This window comes from Geotrypetes seraphini, chromosome 4 (assembly GCF_902459505.1).
Source record: "Geotrypetes seraphini chromosome 4, aGeoSer1.1, whole genome shotgun sequence".
In the NCBI taxonomy this organism is placed as follows: Eukaryota; Metazoa; Chordata; class Amphibia; order Gymnophiona; family Dermophiidae; genus Geotrypetes; species Geotrypetes seraphini.
In genome coordinates this window covers 103887627-103913780 of record NC_047087.1, presented here as the reverse complement: position 1 = coordinate 103913780, position 26154 = coordinate 103887627, and the positions used below count along the sequence as shown (strand labels likewise).

Below are 26154 nucleotides of genomic sequence, written 5' to 3'. Positions count from 1 at the left end.
TGTCATTCTGGACCCCCATCCTCTCATTTCGTTCCTGCACCTGCCTACTGTCTCATTAAGAATGTTCTCCTCCAGTTCTGTTCTTGGAGGCCAGTTAGCCCTTTGGGCCATGAAGAAGAGTCTGTTACTAGTATACTTTGGGTTACTATTTGAGCTCCTTTAATACTTCTACTGGCATGTTTGTTGCTCTGTATGATTGTTTATAATTCTTATGTTACTTTAAGCATAATAGACTTATAGTTGAAGTTTTCCCATATCCCTACTTCACCTTATTTTGGTAGAGCTCTTGCTTGCTTGTGGACTAACTGTAGATGGCAGTAGAGCTCTCACTGAAGTAGGAGGGATACAGAAAAATTCCGGAGTGAATTCCTTCCTCAAAGGCTTGAGGCCAGGGGAGAATGAAACATCTATCTACTGGAAAAGCTAATAGCAAGGTAAGAACATAATCTCTTTTTATGAAACAAAGTAAGGACCTTGAAATGGATGCAGTGGGAGTACAGGATGGTGCATTAATAGAGGTGTGACATGATTGAATGTTTGGCTGATGTTAGATTTTGAACCAGTTATAAGCAATTTAAAAGAAAGGAGGATAGTCTTGTATAGATCGTTAGATTAATCTAGTCAAAAAATGACACATGTATATAAGAGGGTTAACTGAGCTAATTTAATGAACATCATATAGCCCTAAATTAGCACAGTACCCAGAAGGTACATTGGACAGCTTGCAATATCTGAGATTCGAAGGATAAATTATGGTTGATTGAGGCAATGGAAGAAGCAACTAATACTAATGGAAAACCTGACAAAGATGGACCAATGGAAGGATGATATCGATCAGTGATCCAATAGTCAGTGAATTTAACAGAATTTAGGATTAGCCGATTATCAGATAACCAGGAAGCTATAACATTAAGATAGAACTGGAGCTGGAAGAGGTCTAGAGTGGTATAATGCAAAGGGGCAGTAATAATGATATCCACATAGTAGCACGCACAAATTCCATGAGCCTGAGCAGTATTTATTTATATGTTCAATTTTCTATACCATTCTCCATAGGGAGCTCAGAATTTATTCAGGTACAAGCATTTTTCCCTGTCTGTCCCGGCAGCTCACACTCAATCTAATGTACCTGGGACAATGGGGGGACTAAGTGACTTGCCCAGGGTCACAAGGAGCAGCGTGGGTTTGCTGAGGCTGTAACTTTAACCACTGCGCCACACATTCCACACTCCACAGTACTGGTAAGGGGACTGATAAAGATATTGAAAAGAAGTGGGGAAGAATAGAACCAAAATCTGTGGTATACCATAAGGTTTTGGCATAATTTGAGATGTAGAAGATGGCAGTTTCAGAAGGAACAGCCGGTTGGAAAAGAAGGAAACCAGTTTCATCCCAGAGACCATGTCAGCAAGCCTGGTCAATAATAGCTGCTTTTTTGAAACACTCCCTAACAGATACAAACATATTTAGCAAAAGACAACCCAGTCTGGAGAGACCAGGAAGATATGCCACAATACTAAGATGACAGAAGAAATTTATTCCATTAACCAAATCTGATGCAGCCATGTTTTTGGCAGACGCATGCTGAAAATTCTGAACAGCGCCAGCGTATTGCCCAATTCAAGTTTGGATTATATATGGATGTTCCTTTTGGGTCATCGCTATCGGGGGTAATATTTTTTTATAGATTGTAATGCATACCCCTAATGCAAGTATATGCCAAAACACCACCATTAAATTGAACATTGACGTCAAGTTGAAAATCCAGTAGATATGAATGGAGAATATTAGAACTATCTCAACATGCTACAGAGTAGCAGATTTAGAGCTGCCCTCTCCAGAAGTTTAGAGAAAAGAGATTTGAGACAGATCTGTATTTGAAGTGCAAAAAGGGTCAAGACAAGGTTTCTTAGAGATGAGACAGAAAAGTGCATGCCTCCAGGCTGTGAGAACTTCCTTAGAAGATTAAGATTTAGGTTAGAATTGATAAGAGGAGGAAGGCACAAAGAGAGAATAGGAATTTATTTCAAAGAAAATAGAGTTGAGAGAGCAAGCTATAAACTATGCTGAAGAAAATAGCTTCAAGAGCACAAAAATTACAGGCTGTTGAAATTAGTTCAGCACTAGAGAATGACACGGGGGAAAAAATGTCTCTGTCCATTTCCCACAAAGTCTGATCCCATCCACACAAGCCTCAAATAGTTATGATTTTATATTGAACCCCAATACCGTACTCTGTCCTATGACACCCTCTGGAAGCACATTCCAGGTGTCCACCACCCTTTGGGTGAAGAAGAACTTCCTAGCATTGGTTCTGAATCTGTCCCCTCTTAATTTTTCCGAATGCCCTCTCATTCTTGTATTTATTGAAAGTTTGAAGAATCTGTCCCTCTCCACTTTCTCTATGCCCTTCTTGATCTTGTAAGCCTCTATCATATCCCCTCTAAGTCTCCGCTTCTCTAGGGAAAAGAGCCCCAATTTCTCTAATCTTTCAGCATATGAAAGGTTTTCCATACCTTTTATCAATCGTGTCACTCTCTTCTGAACCCTCTCGAGTATCGCCATATCCTTCTTTATGTACGGCGACCAATATTGGATGCAGTACTCCAGATGGGGGCACACCATCGCCCAATACAACGGCAGGATAACTTTTTTCGTTCTGGTTGTAATACCTTTCTTGATAGTACCTAGCATTCTATTCGCCTTTTTAGCAGCTGCTGCGCACTGTGCCGACGGCTTCATTGTCTTGTCCACTATTACCCCCAAGTCCTTTTCTTGGGTACTTTTACCCATTACCAGCCCTCCCATCGTATAGCTGTGCTTTGGATTTCTGTTTCCTACATGCAAGACTTTACATTTCTCTACATTAAACTTCATCTGCCATCTCGTCGCCCACTCTTCCAGCTTGTTCAGGTACTTTTGTAAATCTTCGCAGTCCTCTTTAGTCCTAACTCCACTAAATAGTTTGGTGTCGTCTGCAAATTTTATTACTTCGCACTTCGTCCCTGTTTCTAGATCATTTATAAACATTGAACAGCAGCGGTCCGAGTACTGACCCCTGAGGAACACCACTCGTGACCATCCTCCAGCCTGAGTAGTGGCCCTTCACTCCCACCCTTTGCTTTCTACCCGCCAACCAATTTTTGATCCATTTATGTACGTCTCCTTCCACCCCATGGTTCTTGAGTTTCCGTAGCAGGCGTTCATGGAGTACCTTGTCAAAGGCTTTTTGGAAATCTAAGTATACGATGTCTATGGTGTCCCCTTTGTCCATCCATTTGTTTATTCCTTCGAAGAAGTGCAATAAGTTCGTTAGACACGATCTTCACTTGCAGAAGCTATGTTGACTTGTTTTCATCAGTTTATTCCTTTCTAAATGCTCATCGATATTGTCTTTTATCAGCGCTTCTACCATCTTCCCCAGCACTGAAGTCAAACTCACCGGTCTGTAGTTCCCCGGGTCACCTCTCGATCCTTTTTTAAAGATGGGCGTAACATTAGCTATCTTCCAATCCTCCGGAATCACGCCTGTTTTCAGGGATAGATTACAAATCTGCTGTAGTAGTTCCGCTATTTCCTCCTTTAGTTCTTTCAATACCCTGGGGTGGATTCCATCCGGGCCCGGAGATTTGTCAGTTTTTAATCTATCTGCTTGCTTACGTTCTCAAGGCTTTCTACCTATTGTTGTCTCATAATTTTATTCTTCAAATCATGTTGGTCTCAGTCTCTGGTCTCTGTTTTCTTTTGCCTTCTCTTAACTCACTTGCTAGGGTCTTCTGACTATTTGACATTTCTTTTCTCCCTGCTCACCATCCATCTTCTATCTCTGTGTACGTATGTTCAGCATGTTCAGCATCTCCCTTCTCTGTCTCCTATACATCCCTAGTATTTCCCCTGTGCCCATCTCCCTGCCTTCATCATCTCATCATTCTATGATCCCCTCCCTCTGTGTACAGGGAGTGGGGAAAGAGAGAGGGAGGGGTCCAGGGTGCATTTCTCCCATTCCCTCTACTGCCACATCCAACATTTCTCCCTCTCTCATCCCCAAGATCATGTGCAGCATTTTTCGCCATTGGCCACCAGCCCCATGCCCAACATTTCAACTTCTATCACCCCTCTCCAGTACCATACCACACCTCTCCCTCCATCACTATGTCCAACATTCCTCCCCCTTACATCCCCTTTAATGTGTCCCTCTGTTCCCTCTTCACCACCATATCCAACATTTCTCTTTCTCATCCTTCTCTTCCCCATGTTATCTCTACCTCACTCCACTCTCTCTATGCCCAACAATTTTCCTTTCTTCCTTTCCCCATGTGTACTATCTCTTTCTCTCTCACATATTCATGCCCAACAATTCTCACTTTCTATTCCCTCGCTTTTGTCCCAAGTTCATGCCCCCTTCTGCTTTCCAGACTTTGTCCCAAATTCGTGCCCCTCCCATGTCCCAAAGCTCTCCTTCCCCCACCCCCCAACCCCTTTGTCCCACGTTATCCCCTCTCTCCCTTACTTGTTCCCTTCAGGGCCGTCCAGCTGGGCATGCCCCTCTCCGATGTCAGAGCTGAAGTCTGAGGGAAGCCTTTCTGGTCAGCCGGGGATCCCAGTTACCTTAATCAACCTCCTTCCAACTTGGCTGCTTCTTCTCGTCTTCAGTGCCAGCAGCACTTGTTTGCTGGTACAGCGCACAGCGGCTCTTGTACGTTGCATGTCACCTTTCTCTGGACCGCTTCAAGTCTTCTCATGTCCTTTGCCAGATACAGTCTCCAAAACTGAATACACTACTCTAAGTGAGGCATCACCAGTGACCTGTACATGGGCATCAACACCTTCTTTCTTCTGTTATACCTCTCTCTATGCTGTCTAACATCCTTCTGGCAACAGCCACCACCTTGTCACACTGCTTCTTTGCCTTTAGATATTCGGACACTATCACCCCCAGGTCCCTCTCCTCATCCATGCATATCAGCCTCTCACCTTCCAGCACGGCCTGCGGGTATGCAGCCATCGACTCGGGGAGCATCTCCAGTGTCTGTGTCTTAGTTGAGCAGGCCAGGTCTGAGCTCCAATGACCTTTCAGAGCCAGACTGACCGGATTGGAGGTCAAAATCCATGCTGTTTTTGACTCAGAACTCTGATTCAGTCCTGGATGACTCTGGCTCCCTGTTTGAGTATGGCAGTCAAGAGGCCTCCCTGGTTCCTGACCAGGGGTATGACCTTCAGATCCACCACCTCTTCAAGTCAGCTTCTATCTACCACTTTATTGCCGATGCTATTAAAAAACTAAAGCTGGAAGCTCCAACCTCCACTTCCCAGACAACGGTCATGACTGGCTCTAACTCTTAAACATCCTTTTTTCCTCTGCATCCAGATATTACTGCACTGATTACAGAACAGTGGGAGACCCTGGAGGGGTCCCTGGAGGTTGCCAAGGAAATGTCCAGGCTTTATCCCATGGAACAGGAGTTCAGCAACTATTCGACCAGCTGAAGGTACATTCAGTGGTGGTTCAGGTCATCAAATATACGACTCTCCTGAGTGAGGGTGGTGGTATGCTGAAAGATGCTCAGGACTACAAAGTGGACATGATTTTGAAAAAGTAGTTTGAAGCTCTTGCTCTGGGGATCAAGGCTAAGGCTGCTGCTGCTTTGTTTGCTGCTTGGGCCTGCCACACCAGGCTGCCCTCTGAAGAGGAAGATGCCTCCTCCAGCTTGTGCTGGAAGGGGGTGCATATGTGGCAAATGCCTTATACTAGAGAATGACATGCCGAAACGGTGGGGGGAAAAAGTGCTCACTTGTGGGTACCGGGACAAGGCCATCTACCGCTCTGTGGAGAGGTGAATGGCTTTGTCTCCGCAGTTAAGGGAGAGAATGCGCGCGGCCCCCTCCCTCCCCCTCACCTTTGCGGCGCGTTAGTGTAATTTGTGCAGGCTACTGGAGCCTGCCTGAAGTTGCGTGCATCTGTGGGCGGAAGCTTCTCTGATGCAACCGTAAGTTGCATCAGACGAGAAGCTTCCACCCACAGATGCATGCAACTTCAGGCAGGCTCCGGCGGCCTGCACAAATTACACTAACGCACCGCGAAGGTAAGGGGGAGGGAGGGATATGCTTGAACTGCGCGAGGGGTGGCAAGAGGGAAGGGTGGTGGTGGAAAGGAATGGAACAGACACTGAAGGGGGGTGGGAAAGAACAGATGCTAAAGGAGGGTGGGGAGGAACAGACGCCAAAGGGAAATGTTGAAGACAGAGTGGGGAGAAGATGCTGAAGGGAAATGGAGAAAAGAGTGGGCTGAGGGGAACAGAGTGGGCAGAAGACGCTGAAGGGAAATGGGGAAGACAGAGCGAGCAGAAGATGCTGAAGGGAAATGTGGAAGACAGAGTGGGTAGAAGACGCTGAAGGAAAATGGGGAACAGAATGGGCTGAAGGGAAATGGGGAAGAGAGAGTGGGGAGAAGACGCTGAAGGGAAATGGGGAAGAGAGAGTGGGGAGAAGACGCTGAAGGGAAATGGGGAAGACAGAGTGGGGAGAAGACGCTGAAGGGAAATGGGGAAGACAGAGTGGGGAGAAGACGTTGTAGGGAAATGGGGAAGAGAGTGGGGAGAAGGCGCTGGAAGGGAAGAAGATGGGTGCCAGACCAATTTGGGGGGTGAAGAGCAGAGAAAATGGAAGACGCAGAGAGAAGACAGACAGTGGATAGAAGGAATTGAATGAGAAGATGAGGAAAGCAGAAACCAGACAACAAAGGTAGAAAAAAAAATTCTATTTATTTTTTTTTTGCTTTAGGATAAAGTAGTATATTAGTTGTGTTGATAAAAATTTATAAACAAAGCCCTGCCAGCTGAACATCTCTTTCTCTAGTTCAGCAGCCAGAACTTTGATATATAAGCTAAATATTGCAGTACTGAGGCTTGTATGGATGCTGCGGGGACAGTAGTTGCGGGGATGGGGTGGGGATGGAGCAGGACAGTGGTCGCGGGGACGGGGACAAATTTTTTTTCCCGTGCTATGCTCTACTTTATACAACCTTAGCAGGGTCATGAGCAAGGTGTCTGTTTATGCTGTTTCAGCTAGCAGAATGCTCTAGATCAGACAGTGAGTGGGCAACTCAGCTGCCAAGGTGACCTTGAGTAGGCTGCCCTTTAAGGGACAGATGCTTTTTCATAAAAGCCTTGAGACCTTATGGCTAGTGTAGCAGATCACTGCTCTAAGTCTCTGCCAGATAGTACACCACGCCAACCTCCGGGTGAGAGTAGGAGCAATTTTTGTCCCTCCCATTGTTCTCAGCAGTATACCCAGGGAGCCTATATGTGCAGAGGTCCTTCCAGGGTTATAGACTGTGATTCAGCAGCTCCAGACTCCCAGCAGTTCTCAGGGGCTCGTGGTAGCTCTCCCTCCAAGAAGCCCCAATGATGATAGATTGGTGGCCATGCCCCCATATATTGGTATATCATGACAAAAAAGAAATTATTCCAGTATTGTAATAAACTCCAAATTCATAAGGAGAAGTGAGATACTCGGTCCTCAGAGGGTCAAATTACCCAATGGTTCAAATGAGTAGAAACTCATAGAACCCGATCTTCATGGGATCCAAATGTATCTTTTTTTATCTTTATATACTTTTTTTCAATTTTCTTTCATCCATAAATCATTAGTAAAAATGGTTTTTACTTAGCTTTTATTTAGTTTTTAAAGGGGGGCGCCTCCACCAACATGTCCATGTTTCACACGCTTTCCTCAGGGTCGAGGCTCCCAATTATATTCATGCACACAGTAGAAATCGCTCCATTCGAGATAATTTCATGCCGGTCGGGGCCCGAAATTATCTCGAATGGAGCGATTTCTACTGTGTGCATGAATATAATTGGGAACCTCGACCCTGAGGAAAGCGTGTGAAACATGGACATGTTGGTGGAGGCGCCCCCCTTTAAAAACTAAATAAAAGCTAAGTAAAAACCATTTTTACTAATGATTTATGGATGAAAGAAAATTGAAAAAAAGTATATAAAGATAAAAAAAGATACATTTGGATCCCATGAAGATCGGGTTCTATGAGTTTCTACTCATTTGAACCATTGGGTAATTTGACCCTCTGAGGACCGAGTATCTCACTTCTCCTTATGAATTTGGAGTTTATTACAACACTGGAATAATTTCTTTTTTGTCATGATATAACGCATCAATTCCAGTTTCAGTATAGCCATTTATTGAAGGGCCCATATATTGGTAGGCAGCTGTCAGTATTTTGGGGGAAGTGGGTATTGGATATCATCCAAGTTGGTCACAAGATCAAGTTTTATTGCCCACCTCTGGAGGCCTCCAAAGCCAGGCCCTCACTTCAAAGACCTCTAGACCAGTATTCTTCAACCTTTTTACACTTATGGACCAGCAGAAATAAAATAATTATTTCGTGGACCGGCAAACTACTAAGACTGAAATTTTTTTTTAAAAACCTTCACCGCCCCGTCCCCGCGAGCTCGGTCCCACAAACCATCTGATCCCATCCGCACAAGCCTCAAATAGTTATGATTTTATATTGAATATATTTTATTAAAGTATAAAAAGAAACAATATTCTATACAATTGTCATTTTATAAATACAAATAATACAGGGCAAAGATCAACAAAACCCCTGTCTCCCCTCCCCTTCACATATATCCCCTCTACTATGAAGAAAACTGAATAAGCCAAATTATTACAGAATGCTACACAAATATCATGTAACAGAATACCACAGTCACACATGACAGGAATAGTGTTAGGGGAGTGGAACTAGGGCAACTGCCCCCTGGTCAGAGAGAGCCCTAAGCCAGCTGGAAGCTAAAGAAGCACTGTCTAGGCTTTGCACTCCCCAGTTATGTCTAGCAAGATACATATTTCAAATCTGATATATTTGAATCACAAGATAGAAATAAAATTATTTTTTTCTACCTTTTGTTGTCTCTGGTTTCTGCTTTCATTGCCTTTTCACTCTCTTCCAGCCAGTGTCTGCCCTAAGAACATAAGAATTGCCACTGCTGGGTCAGACCAGAGGTCCATCATGACCAGCAGTCCACTCACGCGTACCATGGCCCAGTACAGTGGCATGATAACCTTCTCTGTCTCTTCAGTCCAGCATCTGCCCCTTCCATTCACTGTCTGTCTTTCCCTGCCATCTCTCCTCCTGCCCCCCCCCCCCCCAATTTGGTCTGGCATCCATCATCTTCCTTCTGTTCCCCTCATGGTCTGGCATCTCTGTCCTTCCCTCCCCCCTGTGGTTTTTAGCATCTCTCTCTTCTCATTTCCTTCACTCAGATCTGATATCATTCTCTGCTCTCTCTTCCTTTTTCTTCTCTGGTCTTCCTTCTCTATTTTCTGCCTCCATCTAAATTAAATTCTTTCTTACTATTTAGTCCCGTTTCCCTCTTTTTACTGTGTCTACTCACAGCTTGTCACCCCTTTCCCTCACCCCTCCATTATCTTACTATTTTCTTCCCCCTTTATTTATCTCCTCCTTCCATCCAGTATGTGTTCTTTCCCCACTTCCATTCAGCATCTGCTCTCCCCTCTCAACTGACATCCATCTGCCTTCTGCTCTCTCTCCCTTCTTCCCACTTCCATCATCTGTCCCCTTCTCTCTCTCATCTCCTCCATTTCATCATCTGCCCCTTTTCTCTCTATCCTCCCCCCCCCAACTTCCATCATCTGCCCCCCCCTTCCCCTCACCTTTGCAGGTCACTTTCTTTCCCCTGAGGGTGGCTCATGTCAGAGGGGAAGCTTTGGCTGAGCAGAACCGCTTGCAAGGAACAGTGGAACTTACTTGATTGATGTCGATGCTGGGGCCCGTTGCCGTTTGAAGGAAAAAAAAAAAAGAGACCTGCAAAGGCGAGAGGAAGGGAGACCTCCAGGAAGCTGCTCTTTGCCTTCCTTCAGCGACCCAAGAGTCCAGACCACCAGCGGCAGCTCTGTGTACTTTTAACTTTGGCACAGAGCTGCCCCTAAGCAATAGTTTAGTGCGGTTTCATGAGGCAGCCTTGGGGCCTTTGCTAGGTCGGCCCGCTTCGATGATGCGATGTGGGCCGTCCTAGCAAAGGCCCCGAGGCTGCCTCATGAAACCGCGCTAAACTACTGCTTAGGGGCAGCTCTGTGCCGAAGTTAAAAGCAAACAGAGCTGCCGCTGGTGGTCTGGAGGTGAGGAGACAAGGCAAGAGGCAAACGCGGTGGAAGGCAGGAGTCCCGGTACAGCGACTGCAACAGGAAGTTGCAAGTCAGCTGACGCCGGCCTTTTGTTGCTGCAGGGACCGAATCCTTTGCGGACCGGCGGTTGAAGAACTGTGCTCTAGACATTCAGGCTATAGAACCTGTCCCTGATGTCTGCTCATGCAGATATTCCATAGTGCCCAAGAAAGGCACTTGGAGGCCCATCTTGGATCTCAAGGCAGTGAATGCTTTTCTGAAGGGTCCCCATTTCCACATCACATCTGTGGCTCCTGGAGAATTTCTGGCCTCCCTGGACCTCACAAATGTTTCTGCATAGTCTCATCTTAATGGGCCACAGAAAATATTTGAGGTTTCACATACTTCAACAGCGTTTCCAGTTTGCAGCCCTTCCATTTGGATTGGCAACAGCCCCCCTGCACTATCACCAAGGTTGTTATGGTGGTGGATTCAGCTCATCTCCAGAAGATGGGGATCCAGGTACATCCCTACCTGGACAATTGGCTGATCGGAGTCCTATCCTGGCAGGAGTTCTAGATGGAGTGCAGTGAGTGTTGGAATTGCTCCAGCGGTTGGGCTGGATTGTCAGCTTAAAAAAAAGCCATCTGGAAGGGAATGGGGACTTGTATGCCTCCTTTTTGTGACTGGCATTTCAAAGCTTACATTTAAAGCGGTAGGGACTGGAGGATTAAGTGAATTGCCTAGAGTCACAAGGAGCAGCACTGGAATTTGATCTCACAACTTCTGAGTGCAGAGGCAGCAGTTCCACCAGTGAGCCACACCTTCCCAGACTAGAAGTTCTTTTTGACATGACTTGGGGCTGCATTTTCTTCCAGAACCAATCAGACAAAAGCTGTGACGACAGATCCTGTCTTTCTTGGCAATGCAGATTTTCACTGCATGGCATCTTCAGGTATTGGGCTCCATGGCAGCATCCCTGGAAGTGGTTGTCTAGGCCAGGGCACACATGCAACCTTTCCATGACTCTCTTCTGTCTCTGTGGTCTCCACAAAAGCATTCACTTCAGATGCAACTCCCATGGACAGGGACAGCAAGGACCAGCTTATGCTGGTGACTTCAGGAATCCACCTTGTCTAAGGGCATACCTCTCTGAATATCGGAGTGGGTGACTCTCACGACTAATGCTAGACTTTTGGCTAGATAGCTCATTGTGGGGACAGCTAGATTCAGGGCCAGTTGACTCACCATCAGAAGAGATGATCCATAAATTGTCTAGAGCTCCAAACCATCTAACTGGCCTTGAAGGCATGGGAAAAGGTCATCAAGGGAAAAGCTGTAAGGGCATTCTCCAACAACATCACAGCTGTGGCATATATGAACTGACAGGTAGGCATCAGAAGCACCCCTTTGTCTAGAAGCTCAGATTCTCTTCCAGTGGGCGGAAGCTCACCTTTAGGCTCTATCTGTGGCCCAAGTGGAAAACATTTAGGCTGACTTCTTAAGTCATCAGTTCCTGGACCTGGAGAAATGGTTGCTCTCCCAAAGAGTGTTCAAGCTCATTGTATGCCGCTGGGCAGGCCAGTGATGAGTTTGATGGCTTCTGCCAAAAACTTGAAAGCACAGTGCTTTTTCAATCAGAGATGAACCAGAAAGCTTGGGGTTGGGCACATAGGTCCAGCTCTGACTGCACGACAATGTTCTTTGTCTTCCCCTCCTTGGCCCATGGTGGGCAGGGTCATTTGCAGGATTGCAACTCATCTGGGTTTTGTGATCCTAGTAGCCCCTAACTGGCCTCACTGACTTTGGTATGCAAACCTGGTACGCTTGCAGCAGAACAGGAGCCTCAAGCTGGTTCTTCATCGTAAGCTTCAGAGTTAGGGGCCAGTCCCCATGAAGAATCCATAGCACTTTGGTCTTACAGCATGGCTCGTGAGTGCGAATCTCTAATCTGCATGGGATATTCAGATGTGGTTATTTCTACTCTTCTTCGGGCTATAAATCAGTCTACTATTGTGCCTATGCTAAAGCTTGGAAGGCTTTTCAATAATAGTGTGAAAAAGACTGGATGGAGCCACTATAGGCTCCCATTCTGGTCATCCTGGTTTTCCTTCAGGCCTGACTGGAGAAAGGCCTTTCGGTAGCCTCCCTGAAAGTGCAGGAAAGTGACTGGGCTTTCCTGTTTCCTGGTGCAAAGTCGCAAGGTTTTGCTGATGGCTCATCTGGATTTGACAAGATTCCTGAGAGAGGCTCTTCGGCTTAGGTCCCCACTGCAACATCCTTTCCCTTCATGGAATTTTAACTTAGTCCTAAAGGGCCTCGCCAAGACCCAATATGAGCAGGTTGGTGATGATTCCCTTTAGGATCCGTCAAGACTATGTTTCTGGTGGCTATTATTTTAGCGTGGCATATCTCGGAGCTGCAAGCAGGTGTCAATCTCCATTCTGTTCCCTCCTTTCTTCCAAAGGTTGTGTCTGATTTCGATGTCAACCAGGAAGTTTGTCTGCTTTTCAGTCTAGAGCAGGGGTGTCCAACCTGCGGCCCCGTAAAGTATTTTGTGCAGCCCCTGTCGAGGGCGATGCAGTGTTTTCCTCTGCTGGCCCTGGGTGTTTACCATCATGCCGGCTCCCTCCTCTGTGCTGCAGCATTTGCGCGGCCCCAGAAAATTTTTATTCGGACAATGCGGTCCAGGGAAGACAAAAGGTTGGACACCCCTGGTCTAGAGGCTCAGATAAGAAGGATAGGATTTTGAGAGGGTTTGATGTGGGAAGAGCTATGCTCTAGTACTTGGAAAGAACCAATGACTTTTGCCTTCAGACCCTCTGTTTGTGTTTATCAGCCAGTTCCGGCATGGCAGGCCGGCATCCAAGGCCTCTATAGCTAGATGGATTTGCATGGCCATATCTTTTATTTATTTATTCATTCATTCAGTTTTCTATACCGTTATCCCAGAGGAGCTCAGAATGGTTTATATGAATTTATTCAGGTACTCAAGCATTTTTCCCTGTGTATTCCGGCGGGCTCACAGAGATTTGTAGAGCAGCTACTGGGGTCGACTCTGCATCCTTTTCAAGATTTTACAGAGCGGCCGTGACGACTTGAGAGAACGCTGCTTTTAGGTCCTTGGTCTTGCAGGCAGGCTCTTCTGTCCCTCCCTAGATGTCAGCTATTGCTTTGGTAAGTCATCGTAAGTACAGACTCCTGAGTGGATGTAACAGAATGAGAGAATAGGTTCTTACCAGGATAATCTTATTTCTGTTAATCCTCTCAGGAGTCTGTACGGCCCACCTTTGTTGTATTCTGTTTCACCTGCTTTTCTTCCTTTTCTAGATTCCAGGCCTAGAGTTCTCCTGTCAGATGGCTGTATGTGAAGAATCTTGTATATTCAAGTGTATTCTTCAACCTCTGACTCCCTTATTGTTGGTGCTAGTTGCACTCAGAAGGTTGGTTCTCCTAAGGTCGTTTTATACAAATTCCTGTTCATTGTTCTAATTCTTGTTTCTAAGGTACAGAACAGAATTATGTAATATATGCAGGGTCATTCCCTGTTCCCCTCCTTCTTTGTATTCTGTTCCAGTAGAGCTCAATTGCTTTGGGACGTAACTGAAAAGAGACACTGGGCTCCACTTCCATATGGGAGATGCTCAAAGCTGTAATTATTCACACTTCTGCAAGTCAGTTCGTGGAAACAGATTGATCACCATACATATAGACTCCTGAGAGAATTAACAGAAAGAAAGATTATCCAGGTAAGAACCTAATATTTCATTATACAGTATGTCTCTTTATAAAATACTGCAGCTCCGAAATAAACTGACTTACACTACCTGCCTGTGACCTGTTGCAAAATTACCCTCTGTGACTTTGATTTAAAAAAAACACTACTTTTGGAAAATAAGGGCAGACATTATTATATATGATCTGACTAAGGTTGCATGGATATTTTAATCTATGTATCTCACAGCTCCACCCCTAAAAACACCTGCTCTCATTTGCTTGAAAGTTTGTTATACATTGTGATTTCTAACATTTTTCATGTAAAGGGCCACAATGTGAATACGAGAAAGCTCTGAGAGCCACCAAAAGATTTGAAGCTTACACATACTACTAATTTTATTTAGTTAGTAAGTTAGTTTCTATCCCGTTATCCCCAAAGAGCTCAGAACAGGTTACAGGTTAACATACATAATATACAGTTTACAGGTTAAATTTGCCATAGTTACAGTTCAAGATTTTTCAATACAAGTTTTGTCCTAATGTGACACATACCGAGGATCTAGTACCAATATACATTTTCTTCATAATCCATCGGTCATGGCGAGAGAGTTAAGTGAAAAGGTATGTTTTTATTGCTTTCCTAAAATTGAGTTCTTCAAGGGATCTGATCTGCAGGGGCAGTTGATTCCAGTGGCTCGGTATGAAGTGGGAGTCCTTTCTGATATGACCTGGCTAGATGAAGGAACCACCAAGAATGAGGAGGTGCTGGACCAGAAGGTGGAAGGAAGAGGAGAGAAGTTAAGATGCTGAATTGAAGGGGAAAAGAGGAGAGAGGTATACTGGGAAGTCTGCGAAAGACAAAAGAAAATAAGAAGCTGAGGAAGAAGTGAAACAAGTGAAATGGGAGGACTAGGGAAAGAGAGGGACAGAGATGGTTTGGGAAAGAAGTAAGAGAAGGAAATGGAAAGTTAATAGGTGAAATTTTTAAAAAAGTAGACAGATCTATAAACCACCTTGACCTGCTTGTTCAGACTGGGCATTAAACATTAAAAATTAGTGCTAATATTGATTCTACACTTCAAGGATATATTTTGAAAACTCATTTTACTTTGGATTGTCAACAGTAGCAAATTCCATAAATGAGATATCTAAATAATGAACTTTGCAGTTACTATTATCAAGTGGGCAAGATTGAAATTAACACATTTACAGGATTTGAAGAGAATGTTAGCAAACTGAAGGCTGGAATGGAGAACTTCAGGGGCTGTGCATTGGAGACCACTATATACTGTACATCAATAATTTCCACTTCTATGTACCTGTACCTATTTATATGGGTAAAACACTTACTCTATGGGTAAAACACTGTTATAATGCTTGGTACTCATTTTCTGATGTAATTCTCAAATGAAATCTTTTAGTTGCATTTGTAAATTCTCTCTGATCTTCAGTTAAGTATGGTTAGTTCAGTGGTTACAAAAATCACATACTTGAATACTGTTAAGTTTTGTGTATGTTCTCTCTTCCTTATAAGCTGCTTTTAAATGTGGAATCCCCTCTCAATTGCCACCTACATGGCTCATGAAGTGAAAGTTGTCAGTTTATTATCAGAAGCCTAGGATTGACTAATATGTGTTGACACTTGATGTATTGACTGTGTACCTTTTTCAATACAACTGTTGCAGTAGCCTATGGCCAGTGGTGTGCAGGGGGCCAAGGGGGCTTATAGAGAAATATCAGATCATTAATGTGAAAAAAGGCCCACCTATTTAAAATCTTACCAGCGCAGACAAGGTTAATTGCTCTCATTTCAGTCAATTTTTTTCCCTTTTTCTTTCCTTTTTTAAAGGGTTATGTCTTTTTGCAGGTCTTCCGACCCCGCACTCCCCCAGAGGCTATTGCACTGTGTAGCCGCCTACTGGAGTACACCCCCACTGCCCGCTTGACGCCCCTTGAAGCTTGTGCACACTCATTCTTTGATGAGCTAAGGGACCCAAATGTCAAATTACCTAGTGGGCGAGAAAAACCTGCCCTCTTTAATTTCACTACACAAGGTATGGTTTGTTTGTTTGTTTTTTATTCACACCAGAAATTTTCCTATTTTGCACTGTATACAATTTTGTTTCTTGTTCTTAATTTGTTAAATTTCATTATGTAAATTCTGATTCTCTGCATAAAATCGTTGCAGGGTATCAAGTGATTTTGTATGCAGGCCAGAGTAGTAATCTCTTCTCCAAACTTTAAGATTAGGTTCTTACCTCAATGATCATCTTTCTAGTAGAAAAGTGCATGAGTCCTGAACCTGTGGGTAGTGCATCTTCACCCAAGAGGTATGCAGAAGGCATTTACACTTTCAACTCTGCCTCCTGGCATCACTGGGCACTGCCATCTCTTCTCAGTTTGTACCAAAGCAGAGATAACCCCTGAAAGAAGAGAAATAACAAGGAGGGTCATGGGGAACAACCCGGATGATGAGCTTTTGATCTGCTCTGCAAGAAAACAATGTAACATAGCAGAGAAATAACAAGGAGGGTCATGGGGAACAACCCGGATGATGAGCTTTTGATCTGTTCTGCAAGAAAACAATGCAACATAGCATCATCAAGTCAGAACAAAAACCTCCTCCTCCTACCTGAGTCCTTTAGCTCCTGAGCAAGTCACTGAGTCCTCTAATACCCCAGGTACGTTGGATAGATTGTGAGCCTACCAGGACAGATAGAGAAAATGCTTGAGTACCTGATTGTAAACCACCTAGATAACCTTGATAGGTGGTATATACTTTGAATACCTAAATAATAATAATAACCAGCACTAATACTGTCTTTCCCTGAAAATAAGACCGGGTCTTGTATTAATTTTTACTCCAAAAAAACACAATAGGGCTTATTTTCGGGGATATCTCGCCCTTCTTCTCCTCCCTTCTTCTCCACCCCAATTCTTCTTCTTTCCTTCCCCCCCCCCATGAGCAGCATCTTTCCTCCCCTCTCATCCATCCTCTTATGCAGCATCTTTCCTCCCCTCTCATCCCCCTGTGCAGCAGAACCCCACCAAACCCCACCGTGAGACTGATATACATCCGAGGCCTCCAAAAACAGCAGCGATGGCGGCAGCACTCTGAAGGGGCTGCTTTGTGGCCTTCTCCTCTAGGGCTTACCTCTGTTGCATCACTGATGCAGTAGAGGAAAGGTCCTGGCAAGAAAGGCCATGAAGCAGCCCATTCAGAGCGCTGCCACCGCTGCTGCTTTAGAAGGCCTCGGAGGTGAGGTATGTCAGGTCTTACTGGGGTGGGTATCGCTGAATCGACGAGTCAGATTTTTTTGGCAAATTGGGCAGCACTAGTGTCAGGATTAAAGTTGGGGAGTGTTTGGTGAGGTTTGGGGGATGGTCTCGGGACTCAAGAACCTCCCATATGAGGAAAGACTGAATAAATTGCAGCTATACTCGCTCAAGGAACGTAGAGAGAGGGGAGACATGATTGAGATGTTTAAATATATCAAGGGCCGCATCGAGGTGGAAGACGATATCTTTTTTCTTAAAGGACCTTCGACCACAAGAGGTCATCTGCTGAAAATCAAAGGCGGGCAATTTCATGGTGACGCCAGGAAGTATTTCTTCACCGAAAGGGTGGTCGATCATTGGAATGGACTTCCACTGCAGGTGATTAACGCCAGCAGCGTGCTAGATTTTAAAAAGAAATGGGATATGCATGTGGGATCTCTAGCGGGATAAAGTCTGAGTGTGGGTCACTAGGTGGGCAGACTTGATGGGCTATAGCCCTTTTCTGCCGTCATATTCTATGTTTCTATGTTACATTCCCAGCATGAGGCAGTGTTTCTCTGATTCCAGCTACTGTAAGAGAGCTGAGACAGGCTGTAGCACAGGTTACAGTGGGTAAAGGCTGTCAGCCAAGTTTTGAACGTTTCTGCATGTCTCCTTGTGTTCCCCACCTGAAAAATTCTAAAATTGCCATTTTTAAAGTTTGTTGACTGTAAAAAATATCATGATTTGTCACAAATTTCTTAGTAGTGGCAATCTTGGATTTTTAGCAATCTTTTTTTCAAAGGCTCCTTGCTTCTCCAAAACTGAAATTTTTGCCTCAAAACTTGTTGGGATGGAGTCCTTGAGCTCTCCTAGTATGAATTATTGCCAATATTGCATACATTTAATGCCTCAGGAGCGTCTTTGTGCCACATTCCTGATTAAGCAGGTGACTAAATGTTTGGCTAGCCTGGTGGGGTGGCCATATTTGTTTTCGGGGCACAGCTGATAGTTTCGTGCACAAGGCTGCGGACCTTCATTAGCCTAAGAAACACAAGGTCAAGTAATCTAAGGGTGACTCTGCGCCCCAGGAGCTGAAAGCCTTCTCAGACTCTGCCTCAGCTACGTTTCTAAGTGGCGTTGCTTCTATGGGCACAACTTCCTCTCAGTCAGCTGATGTTCCAACACTGCCTGATCCTGATGTGAGTGATTCTTATGATGATGACTGCTCACTGACTTCTTATTCTCTGGCGCAGTGCTCCCTGGCACAGGGGACCAGGGACTGGCTCTTCAGAGCCCTCAGGAGCTTTAGAACCTAGGGAAGATCTCACGGTTCTGCATTTAAGTCTGCAGCTTTGTCGGATCTTATTCCTTTTTTATGATTCTTTATTTATTAAATTTTAACATTTTGACAATCTTACAGGTCAAGAAAGGAAAAAAACATCTGGCTGGCAAACATTCAACAATGAAGTAAAACAATTTCACAACAAGAAATAAGGAAATTTTTTAAAACAGCAAGTTGTATTTAGTCCACTATAAATAGAGACGGAGCTGAAATTTAACTGAGATTTAAGTGTACAAAATGTAAAGAGGAAAACTAAAGATGAGGCTAGTTGACTCTCGACATTTTCCTTACTGAGCTAAACGACTGCAACAAAACTCATGTTATGGTAATAGGTTGCCCTTTAGCAGAAATAAATTTTGATAATTGCTGTGGCTCATAGAAAACATATCTGTTTTCTTTAAAAACCAAAACACATTTACAAGGGTATCTCAGAACGAATGTTACACCCAACTGGAGTGCTTGAGGTCTCAAAATAAGAAACATCAGATCTTATTTCCGAGTCTTTGCAGGAGTTGAATTTGATCACTCAGCCAGTTGTGTCCACTTCTTCTTCCTGGCTTTGTGGTGTGCACTCGCAATCTTCCACATTACCCTGGCACCCTGATATGAGCATTTCAATCTCAAAGCAATATGGCTCTCCGGAAGGTGCTCTTTAAGATAGTGAGGGTCATGTCTCGCTTGTACCCTCTGGCACAGGAGTGCCAGCAGCCTCTGGGTCAGCCTCGAGTGGATTTTTTGGTTGCTCAGATGACTAAACACACCTCTCTTTCCAGTGAAGGTAGTGTGGTGCTTAAAGATATGCAGGACTGCCTTGTGGATGTAGTTTGATGCAGCTGTTTTGGGCATTAAAGCTGCTTTGGCAGTATCTTTTGTCACATGCACCTGTCTGTCTTGGCTGCACACCCTGGAGAAAGAGGCTGTTGACCCTCCTCAACTCCTTTTGGCTGTGGGTGATTATGTTGCTGACACTTTATATGATCTTATGCGGGGTTCTGGCTAAAGTGTTGGTGTGCTCCATTTCTGCTCGCAGAATGCTCTATATCAGACAATGGGCTGGTGATTCTACTTCCAAGGCTACTTTGACTAGACTTCCCTTTAAGGGGCAGTTATTGTTTGGCAAAGACCTGGATGACCTCATGAATTCTGTGATGGACTGTTGCCCTAAGACCCCATCTGATAGGAGACCCAAACCCACTAGAGTCATGGATATTCTAATTTTCATGGCTCCAGGCATTCCCACCCGAGCACCACACCTCAGATATTTTCCCAGAGCTCCTGGCAACAGTACTCCAGCTACAGGTGAACCCAGCCATCCACCTCCCATTCTGCGCCCTCCGCCAAAAAGGCATAATGACACCAGGCCGAGGAATGCTCCTCTATGGATCGTGGGCAGACTCTCAGCTTTCTTGGGTTCCCATTTCATCCGACCAGTGGGTCTTGGACATTATTTGGTCTGGCTACAAGTTGGAATTTGCACGGCCTTTGATGGATTGGTTTGAGGACTTTCCCACAGGATGGCTGGGCAAGGCACTCGAAATGTAAGCCACTGTACAACACTTGCTGGATATTCAAGCTATAGAGCTGGTGCTGGCCAACCTCTCAGGCTCAAGCAGATACTCCATATACTTTATCGTGCCAAAGACAGGCTTTGATGATTGGAGGCCTATTCTAGATCTTCAGCATGTAATTACAGCTTTCGGGATTCCATGTTTCCGCATGGAGACAGTACACTCTGTCATTGCAGTGGTGGCCCCAGGAGAGTTGCTCACCTCTCTGGATCTCACGGAAGCTTACTTGCACATTCTGATATTCCCGGCCCACCAGAAATACTTAAATGGTTTCATTTCTACTCTTCTGAAATTTAAGAAGTTGTCTAAGCTAAAGCGTGGAACACTTTCCAACATTGGTGTGACCAAGAAAGTGTGGAACCGTATTGCACTCCTATTTCTGTGATGCTCGCCTTTCTTCAGGCAGGCCTTGATAAAGGGCCCACTGTGACTTCTCTGTGGGTCCAAGTCGCCGGGTTTTCTTGTTTCAGAATCCGGGACCATAGTCCTTCTCTTGTCTCTCCCTGATGTGGCCAGATTTCTAAATGGTGCTCTTTGCATTAAACCACCAATCAAACTGCCATTCCCTTTGTGGGACCTTAACTTGGTTTTCTCTGGCCTCACCAAGCCTCCGTTTGAGCCTCTGAAAGAAGTTTCTCTCTTGAACCTGACACTGAAGGCAGTTTTTCTGGTTGCCATTACCTCAGCAAGACGTGTCTCGGAGCTCCAAGCTCTTACCTTGGGCTTTCTGTAGGGACTCGTAGGATGTCTGTATTGAAGCCATCAACACGAGGTTAAGGTTACATGAAGTTTGATGCACATGCAGACACAACCACATTGCTCTTTTCAGAAACCTAGAAATATCCGAGTGAGAGGCCAAGAAGAAACCTCTCTCAGTATAGACTGGCATCCTGGACCTTTAAGGAACTAACTACCAAGCTTTTTGCTAGACCTTCCTGAAAGAATGAAAGGATCACTGCTTTCAGAGCCCTAACCAGCTCTTATCTGCTGCTCCGAACAACAGTGTTGAAATAATTTCAAGGCTTTTGCATAAGCCACTACTGTAGCTGTTTGTTTGGAGTGAAGGAATGCAGCTGTGACCACCTCTGAGTGTCCTTTTTGTACTCAAAGAGCCATGCCATAAGCCCAAAGTGTTCTGGATTCTCTAAGGCAATTTGGCCCTGTGAGAGCAGCATCAGACGGAGAAGGGAGTCTCAGACTCTGATTTCTTTGCAGCCGGACTAGATCCATGTACCATGGACAACATGGCCAATTTGGAGCCATGTGGATCGCCAGCCCTCAATGTGTCCCTATTCTTCAAATGACTTGATCTATCATTGGCCAAGGTGGGAACACATACAAGAGATCACTGGCGGGTGAAGGTTGTACTAGAGCGTCTACACCGATGCTTCCCCACTCGCTCCTTCAACTGAAGTACATATCACACAATCTTTCTTTGGCTGCAACCCCATTATTGCAGTCTCAGAAAGTGCATGACACCCCCTAAGGCACAAGCCCATGATATCTCTGCGAAGGACCCGCTAGTGTCTTGACTCCAAATGTGCTCCATTTTGACTCTCAGTCCACAGTTTGGGAAGCCCTACCCTAGTTAGTAGATTGCTATTTTGGAACCCTTTTTACTGTAGGCAATTTAATAGCTTATATCCTTGGCAATATTGTGCCCTTGTGTGCATCCACATTGATATGATAATCAGAATTATCATAGAAAGATGAGGTTTTCAATTAATTCTTTCACAAGATAGCTAGGATATTCAAAACCTTATCTCTCCTAATTTTCCAGAAAGAGCTAAGTATAAAAATTTCTGACCTTTTGGAGTTAATATAGTTAAGACTACATCTTCATCATAGGCACAGATATAAACACTAGAAATCAGTATCCATTTTCTGTAGATATTTTATGACTATATCCACGAATATGCATTAATGATTCCTTTAGGCATTGTAAGAGTGCTTGCATTATCTCCATAACTATATTGTCTGTCTTTGAGCAGTGGCACTAATCTAGACACCACAAATATTCATTTCTATAGCAATGTACATGTAGCAGCTTGTAGTCTAACATGATAATTCCTAATAAACTGAAGATATTGATATGTTGCATACTGAATTGACTAAGGGCACTGGTCTTTGACCTAAGGGCCGCCATGGGAGCGAACTGCTGGACACAATGGACTACTTACCCAGCAGCAGCAATTCTTATGCTTTTAATGATACTTTTTTTTAAAAACAATGCACAGATGTATTTTAAGCCATACATCTGCAACCATCTCTTTCTTCCCACCTAGCCATGCTCCCCCCAAGAATCGTGTACCCTATTCTCTCCAATAATCACCCACCTCCAATTGCCCACCCCCTGCTTCAGGACTCAAAACACAATTAACATTTGATTTTAAAACCAAATCAAAATTTCTCCAATAATTCTCTGCACCACCCTTCCCATTTGGCATTGCTCTCCTCCACCTTCCAACTCCCCCTGAGGCAATCAGATCTCTCTCTTTACCTGATCTTGAGATTCTATACTGGGCCAGTACAGGACCTTAAGGATCTGAGCATGCTAAAGGCTGTAATCAAGCGCAGATAAGGTCCCACACCAGCCCAGCACCATAACCTCAAGATGAGGTAAGAAGAGAGATGCAGGGGAGGGGGGGTAGAGGAGTACAAAGCCAATTACTGCAGGAGGCAGGATGGGAGATAGAAATTGTGGTCATCACAGGGGGCAGGGTGGAGGAGAACCAGAGAGAATACTTCCATTAATCACCCCCCTAGACTTCAGAGAACCTGGTGTTTCTAATATTTGCCTTGGTGATTATTAGAGAGAATAGGGTATATAAATACATTAAATAAAGGACCTGATGTAAATGAACATCTTTAAAGGGATGTGAAAATTGGGTTTAGAATCCCAAGTCATTTTCAAATTTAATATCAAAAGCTTGTAAAAAGAACACATTTTTCTAGCTTGTCTAGCTCAGGAAAGAATTTGTATTTATTTAATTTGTTTCCTATCCCATTGTCTCCAAAGATCTCAGAACGGGTTACAGGTTAACATATATACCGTCTATACTCAATATAAGACAATCCGAATATAAGTCGAGACTCAAATTCCCCCCCAAAAGGGAGGAAAAATGGTTGATTCGAATGTAAACCTAGATTAGAAACTTGGGTGATCCTGGTGGGCCAGTCTACAAAGATGACATCCTTGCCATAAGTTTTAACACAAATAATTTTATTAGTGTAAAACCACACAACGTTTACAATAACATCATTTTAAACAAATAAAAATATATTAGCCATTATGACAGATGTTACAAAGGATAAACAATAAAATGTGAGTGGTGGATGACAACCATATAATGTGCATAAAAAACAATAAAAGGACATACAAATAAGTGCGGTGCATGTATATGAATTGTGGTGTTAATAGTGTACTCTTCCCAAACCAAAAGGTAAAGACAGTGAGTTGTGGGCAAGAACAAAGAATTGCAAGTGCATAGGAATGCAAATGGGGAAAATGAATCTAACATACCCTACTTTGTAAAGGTCTCAAAGCAAACCGCAACAGAAATAAACTAAAAATATCAAAAATATAATGAGGAGTGAGAAAAATGTTTGAGCAAATCTAAAAAAATGTGAAAGCAAATATAAAAAGTTATGCATAATAAAATAGACTAACAACAATTATTTATTAAAACAATCATAATCATAATATTTAAAAAGCAACAATCATTATTTATAGAAAGTAAATAATAACCAGAATGATAAAATGGAATAAAAAGTAAACAATAACCAGACTAGATAAACTGGACTTAAAAACCATATGTGCATTGAATAAGGACCATGCACGGAGCCACTGACCGCTGTGCTCGCTCCCCAGAGCCTTTGTCATCTATGCACAGACTGTTGGCGATCCGCTCTGTGCTGGGCTAGTGAGAGCCTTGAGCGTCTGCATGTGCAGGGTCTGCCAGCTCTCACCCCCTCTGAGATTCTCGTAGAGGGCGGGAGCCACCGGTCCTTGGGCATGCATAGATGCTCGGGGCCCCACATTGGCTCAGCTTGGAGTGGATCACCGGTGGTCTGTGTGGGGATGTCGGCAGCTCCAGGAGGGCGAGCACAGTGGTAGGTGGTAGAGAATGACATGGTGGCTGTTACCCATGGTTAGCTGCGACTACCCACAGGTAACCCGCCAAAGCAGTGGAGGGAAAAAATGGTCACTGCAGGTATGGCGAGAAGGCCATTCACCGCTCCATGGAGTGGTGAATGACCTTGTCTCTGTAGTTAAGGGAAGTAACGCGCGCAGCCCCCTCCCTCCTTCCTAAAGATCGCCGCCATCGTCCTTCCAGACATCTTCCTCCCTTCCCCTTCATGCGATTTATAATTTTTTTTTCTACAAGCAGCCAGAGCCGTGTGATGCGTGTGGCTACTGGAAAGTCCTCCTCTGACGCAACTTCTGGTTTTCGTCAGAAGAGGACTTTTCGGCAGCCATACACAGTTCCGGCTGCTTGTAGAAAAAAAAATTCAAAATCGCCTAAGGGGAAGGATTTAGTTCTTTGAAAGAGTTTGCTGATGCACAACCTACTTGAGTAGTTATTTGGGGATTTCAGCTCCTCTCCAGATTATTTGAGTTTTCTTCAGATTGTTCTTCTTGCACCACCTTGTAATGTCTGTCTTGGGCCCTACCCATGTCTAACACCAGCATTGATAGGATAATCATTTCAGTTCTCCTATATTCTAATCACAGAAAGGAAAATAAAATTATTTTTTCTATGTTTTGTTGTCGGGTCATTTTATTTTTCAAGTTAAGTTGGTCCCAGGCCTGGTTTCTGTTTCCCTCTGTCTTCTCTTAACTCACTCACTATGATCTCCTATTCATTTGACATTTCTTCTTCTCTGTACTCACCATCCATCTTCCATCTTTGTGTACCTATCTTTCCCTTCTCTATGTCCTCTATACTTCCCTGTCCAGCATCTCCCGTGTCCATCTCCCTATATTTATCATAACTACTCAACGTCCTGTATTACTCATTTCTCTTCTGTGTTCTTATCTCTCCCACATCTAGCACTTTTCCTCTGTGTCCATATATCCCCTCCCATGTCTGGCATTACCCCTCTCTCTCCATGTACCATTCCTATACAGCATCTCCCTTTCTGTCCCTGTCCCTATTCTCACCATGCCCATTATTTTCCCCTCTATTTCTGATACCTCTGTCTCTCCCTCTCTCTGCTGTGTGTTCAGCATTTAATTCCCTCTTCCTTCATCCACTTAATATGGCATCTCTTTTTCCCTTCTCTTCAGCCTCTCTCCCAACAGGTCCAGCACCTCTCTACCTTCCCTCTAGCAGCTCTCCATTCACACGTGCATCACCTCTCATCTTCCCTCCAGCTCCTCCTGTAGCTCTCTCCCTTCCCTTCAGTTCCAGCTCTCTCTTCCATATGTCAAGCACCTCTCTCTCCCTTCCCTTCAGCCACAGCTCTTCCACCTGTGCCCTTTCCTCCTGCTCCAGCATCTGTTTTGCCTTGCATTCCCTCCTTCTCTTCCTCAGGGCCAATGATTCTAGCTTCCCTCTCTTCCTCCCCCCCTTGTAGGTCCTCTGGGTCCAGCCTTTCTCCCTCCCTGCTGCTGGCACTTTGTAGAAGAGCAAGCCGATCTCAACACAGGTCTGCTCAACAGTGCTCGCAGCCTTCCTGCTGCTGAGAAGCTCCTTATGATTCAACTTCCTTTGTGAAAAGAGGAAGTTGTGTCTTAAGGAGGCACCCAGCAGAGGGGAAGGCAGTGAGCACCATCGAGCAGACCTATGTAGGGATCAGCTACTCTTTTACAAGGTATATGCCAGCAGCAAGAAGGGAGGGAAGCCTGCTGGAGCCGCCAGACCCATGAGGGGAGAGGGTTGGTGGGAAGCTGTAATCATGGCAAAGGGGTGTCACCCACAGGATCAAAGTCTTTTATTACTCCTGCAGAGTGGTAAAAAACTTTATTCCTGTACCTGTGGTAAATGGAGCAAACTTTTACCTGTTCCTGCGGTTGCTGCAGGTTAACCGTAGGAAATGGGTATTGTGTCATTGCCTAGAGGAGAAGCACAGAAAAAAGACTACCCTCTCTTCCCTTCCCTGATGTACCTGCCA

The 26154-nt window shown here is 44.5% G+C and overlaps 1 protein-coding gene across 4 annotated transcripts in view; it reads left to right on the top strand.

Annotated features, from left to right (window-relative positions):
* The window catches only part of GSK3B (glycogen synthase kinase 3 beta), a 431638-nt gene that overhangs the window by 392626 nt on the left and 12858 nt on the right, over positions 1-26154 (top strand). For 2 of the 4 annotated variants that reach the window (XM_033941322.1, XM_033941324.1), the window contains exon 9: positions 15716-15920. In XM_033941322.1, coding sequence (XP_033797213.1) covers positions 15716-15920 — 205 coding nt within the window. The remainder of the gene's footprint in view (positions 1-15715; positions 15921-26154) is intronic. The other 2 variants (XM_033941323.1, XM_033941325.1) reach the window with 1 other exon arrangement.